We start from the raw sequence: 5,067 nt of genomic DNA on the forward strand, positions 1-5,067 counted from the left end.
TCTTCAGAAAAAACAGACAGGAGCCAATCTACAAATCCCCAAGGGCCCACATTAGTAAAAAGTTACTGAATACAGCTGGGTTCCAAGTATTCCACAACCAAGAGTAACTTGTATGTGAAATGAAGATTTATGAGGGAAAAAAACTAGAGATGACTCAAAGTCCATCCTCTGAAGAGTCCTCACAGATAGAATATTAATTATTCCTTGAGGAAAACCCATAAAAATCACTAACTATTATAGAGTCCATTCCAACTTATGGTGACTGTGTAGGACAAAGAATTGCCCCACAGCATATCCAAAACTGTATATCTTTACAAAAGCAGATTGCCACATTACTCTCCTGAAGAGCAGCTGGTAAGCTGATACAGCCCTGTGCTTAGCAGTCAAGTGTTTCACCGCCAGGGCCTAGACCCACAGACCCATGTCATCGAGTAGACTGCAATTCCCCGTGACACCCCCACCCCCAAGGTGTCTGGATCTATAAATCTTTATAGATTTCCCACCTTCTCCTGGAGGATGGCTTGGTGGATTCAAAGCACTGACCTTTTGGTTAGCAGCCTGACATGCTATACACTTGTATAATCAAGGCTCCTTATACCTAAAAGACATTAAAAACCACAACCACCAAACCCACTGCTGTCAAATGGATTTCAAGTCCTACTAAATGCAACCCTGAGATCTATCTGTAACCTCAGAGGAAGATGTCACTTCTGAGGGCCACACAGCTCCTGCCTTTACCCTAACTTCAAAGTGTTTCCTCGGGAGGGGAGTAACTAAGAGATAGATGCAAAGGCTGGGCCTCTGAGAGCAGCAGTTCTAATATGTTCTAAAGCTCTTCTTTCTTCTACTATTACTTTTGTCTCATTGTTACTCTAATCAAGATGAAGAATTTTGCCTTTAAAGAGAAGAACGTAGAAGATACATCACAGGTTCCTCCCTGTGTTTTTCTTTAGTGCTCAAAAGAGCCTCTACTTATATCCAGCTACACAGGCGGACCCAATCCTTTCAATATTCTGACAGTTTATTCTCTTCCTAGTAAAACTGTAGTGTGCAATGCTGTTAACAAAAAGGATGGTAGCTTGAGTCCACATAGAAGCACCATGGGAAGGCCTGGTGATCTATTTCCCTAAAATCAGCTACTGACACCCCTACAAAGCACAGTCACACAGAGGTTGCCAAGATTTAGAATGATCTTGTGCACAACTGTTTGTGGTTTTTCTGGTGTGTGACTGTACTGAATTAGTCTTCGGAAGGCAGACCTTGGGTCTCATCTTTTCACAACAGATTCTGCACACCCTACATATATATGGGGAGGAGACTAACTCTGTGCTTGTGGGCAATGAGTAGGCATGATGGAAAATAATCAACTAAGAACAAGCAGAAGTTGGTCAGTCAACACCAGGTTTCAATAACTTCTGTGTACAGAGGTCTGTGGGGATATCCAGAGGAAGAAGCCGGTAATTCTTGTCCTTAGAGACATTCTGATCTTGTGGGGATAAGAGAACCACACACAGAGGAGGGGGGGAAACAACGAGCAAGGCTTACTGGAAAATTCAAATGCAAAGGACAAAGGGCAAAGAAGAAGATAGGATGATACATACTGAGACGGGGTAGGAAAATCCCTACACCACAAAAAAAAAAATCAGAACGAGACCCTCCCTCCTTCTCCCTGGAAAGAGTTGAAAGTTCACTCTCACAGAGTTAAAAAAAGCAAGAAAAGAAATGCTTCCTCTCTTTTGTGCCCCCTCCCGCAATATCACTTTGTTTACTAACACATCACAGCTCAAAAGAACAGGATGCAGTTCTGCCCAAATAGTACAAACTAGAGCGGAGGCCAGATGACCCCCTTAGGAATCACAGGGGGGAATAAATAGATTTCCATACATCATGAGGTCTTTCCCCCTCCAGCTAAGCTGATTAAAGGCCATCAATCAACTACTGACTTTTCTACAACTCTAGAAATCCAGTGCTAGGACATCATACCCTATCAGTTGGCACTGAGTGGATTCCAACTCATGGGATGTTGTTGTTAGGTGCCATCAAGTCAACTATGACTCACAGTGACTCAATGAATAACATATTGAAAGCTTGCTCTATCCTGCACCATTTTTACACTCTCTGCCATGGTCAAGCCCACTGCTGTAGGCACTGTGTCAATTAATGTCACTGAGGGTCTTCCTCTCTTTCACTACTTTCTCTACTTTTCCAAGCATTTACTGAGATAGGGTTCATGGGATAGGACTCAATAAATACTTTCATGATGACATCTTAAAAAGACAAAGAAGAAACAACATGGGCAGCCAGTCTTTGAGTAGACATGTGTTGGAAAATCCACAAAATTTCTATCCAGCCACTTTGTGATTCACAATACTCCCTGAAACTCATTTTAATGTGTGTTCTGACATCTTGATTGAATGGGACCCAATATTTTTCAATCCTAAAATATGAATTTCATCTATGTGCCTGCCTACTCTCTAAAGTCAGTGACAAAGTTAGATCTGAGGAAGAGTCCAGTACATGCCAAGCCTATTATTCTCATCTTTCTCCTGGATAACCAATATTCCCAAGCATGTTTCCTTGTGCAGAAGTGAGGAGATAAGCATAGTCAACTCTAGTTGACTGGGATACGAGGTATAGCTGGGGGCAGGACAAGGAAAAGGCCACCTTCCAAAGATCTCCACATTCAGGATCATGTTGCTGCCTTCCCCTTTCCTCGGCTCCTGCATGCTCTCCTTTGTGTGTGCTCCATACCTGGTTCTGCAGGGAAGTCCTCGAGATTCCACTCACCCTCTCAACACATTACAGGGATGGGTTGATGCCACTAAACACAATTCACTCTTACCTAAGTCTCCACTCATTGTAAACGCCAGGTTGACATCACTGGCCATCGACTGCATTTATACCTAGTCAATCATATCAACCATCTATCAGGAGGGTCCAACAGTCTCTTCCATTTCCACTACTCATTCGCAATTCAGTATCTGACCTAACTATGAAACAAGCCATGTGACTGAAGTCAGTGGCGGCTTATGTGGAAAAAGATGTCAAAAAAAAAAAAATTCGGTAGCCCTACGATGCCCTGTGCGTCCCCTCTTGGCCAACACCCCCAACTCCTCTTAGAAGCGGTTGCTGTTGCTATGGCAATCTGTCCACGAAGCTGGCCCGCACTTGTTCCAGCAGAAGCAGGAAGTGTGGGGCCATGCTTGAGGTGCCTTAGGGGAAAAAACCCCAAAACCCTGTAAAGACCACTCCCCACTCCCCACCCCGCCCAGTATCCCACCTCAACCCAGTTTCTTAAGTCCCTTCCCCACCCCCCACACCTACCTCCTCTAACTCATCCTTGGCATCCAAACTGGTGGAAAGTAGCAGCCTCCCCCCTCCTGGGGCTCCTGCTCCCGCTCCTCCTCCACCTCCCGCTGCTCCCGAGGCAGCTGGTGCTGCAGCCCCTTTCCCCTTCTGTAACTCCATGGTTGCAGCCAGGTGAAGGGGAAAGGTCGGGAGTAGATGGGTGAAAAGGTAGTCCTAGAAATGCGGAACTCTGGGCGGCCAGAGGCCGGGAGTTGGAGTAACAGGTCGCGCGAGGGGAGGTAAAAGGCCCCAGTCCACCCCTCCTAGCTCCTCTCAGTAAGGCTGCTCCTTGGAGGCGGCAGAGGCACGGCCTTCCAGGTCCCGCCTCTGGACTGCCAATGTTTAAGGAAAGCCGTTAGCTCTGGTTCCTAAACACTGGGGTCTATACCCTTAGCAGAGGGACAGCAGGGGTCTCTAAACCTCGACAAATGGACAGTGAGCCTTTTCTGGCTTCCTGACCCTAAGAGAAGGAGGAAGAAGCCCAAGTTTCTGCCTCCAAAGGTTAGGGAGAAAGGTGAGTCGTGCCCCGTAAGAAACCTTCCTAGCTGGAGCCCCAAGGGTTGGGAAGCGAGGTTCCTTTGGATCTGGCCCCTAGGGGGCAAGGGAGGGGGTAGTAAGCGCTATAGGAGGGCACGAAGGACCGGCTGGTCCCCACACCACACACAGGCGGCCATGGTGGAAGGGCGGGGGGTGTGAAGGCCGGCGGCGGCGGGGAGGGGGAGGGGTCGGCGCGGCCGCACCGGAAGTGAGCCGTCGTTCCCGGCCTCCGCCAATAGCCGCTTCCGTAGTGGCACTGAGTCTCGAAGGAATAAGCCGACAGTGGCGGACTGCCTTTTTCCCCGCCTGCCAATTGGGTTGAAACTAGAGCCTGCTCAGATGGATAACCAAAAGACCCAATTGCCTCTCTCTTTCCCTCTCTTGGGGGCGGGATAGGACTGCTGCTCCCGGAGGTGGGGTGAGAGTGCTAGACTATCAGGAAGTAAAGAGACTGCGCCTGCGTGCGCCGATGCACTTCAGTGATGGAAAGCCCTGGTCTTGATGTTGGCCGAGTGCAGGACTGTGGCACGTCCTCTTGCCATCAGTTCACTGCCCCCTGAGTGGCTTTAGGAGACACGAAGCCTAGTCACGAATTGTAGTGCATAGAGAAGGAAAGCATCCTCAAGTAATCGTTAGGCAAGGCCAGGTAGCACTGGTGGCATAGTCCATAGGATGTACTCCTAACCCAAACGCTGCGTCTTTCTGGCAGTTCGAATCCTCCAGCAGCTCCATGGGAGAAAGACACTCTCCTCGTGTGCAAATTACAAGTCTCAGATGCTCCCTGAAGGATCAACTATGACTTGGTTCTGAATCCACGGCAATGAGTGAGTTAGGGCAAGCCATCAGATGATACTGCACTAGCTTCCAGAATTAGATATATTAATATAAGTGCTCACTCTTTATCTAAACTCATTTATCAACCAGATATTGCAAGAAAAGTGCATAATCACCTGTGCAAATCACCGGAGTCTACCAGCATTAGAACAATGTTTATCTTTATTGTTAAGAGCCATGAAGTGTATTTTCACTCATTAAGCAGTTTTTTAGAAAGTTATCTTTTCTCCTGAATACATCTCCAGGTCTTTCCTTCAGGTTAAGGCTTAACCACAGGCACCTGGGCTCCTTGCTGAGCAATGTTATTGGGTACTGTCATCAAAGAAGGGAACACAATCCTACCCCATT

General features: G+C 47.4%; 1 protein-coding gene across 1 annotated transcript in view; it reads right to left on the reverse strand.

The window, feature by feature from the left end:
• The window catches only part of INTS3 (integrator complex subunit 3), a 37,862-nt gene extending 34,369 nt beyond the window's left edge, over window positions 1-3,493 (reverse strand). Inside the window, exon 1 of the mRNA XM_006895872.1 lies at window positions 3,325-3,493. Within this exon, the coding sequence (XP_006895934.1) occupies window positions 3,325-3,468 (144 nt within the window). The 5' untranslated portion in view covers window positions 3,469-3,493. The remainder of the gene's footprint in view (window positions 1-3,324) is intronic.
• Window positions 3,494-5,067: the final 1,574 nt, after the last annotated feature.

The sequence above is a fragment of the Elephantulus edwardii genome, unplaced genomic scaffold (genome assembly GCF_000299155.1).
Source record: "Elephantulus edwardii isolate Elephantulus edwardi_28Jun2011 unplaced genomic scaffold, EleEdw1.0 scaffold00176, whole genome shotgun sequence".
In the NCBI taxonomy this organism is placed as follows: domain Eukaryota; kingdom Metazoa; phylum Chordata; class Mammalia; order Macroscelidea; family Macroscelididae; genus Elephantulus; species Elephantulus edwardii.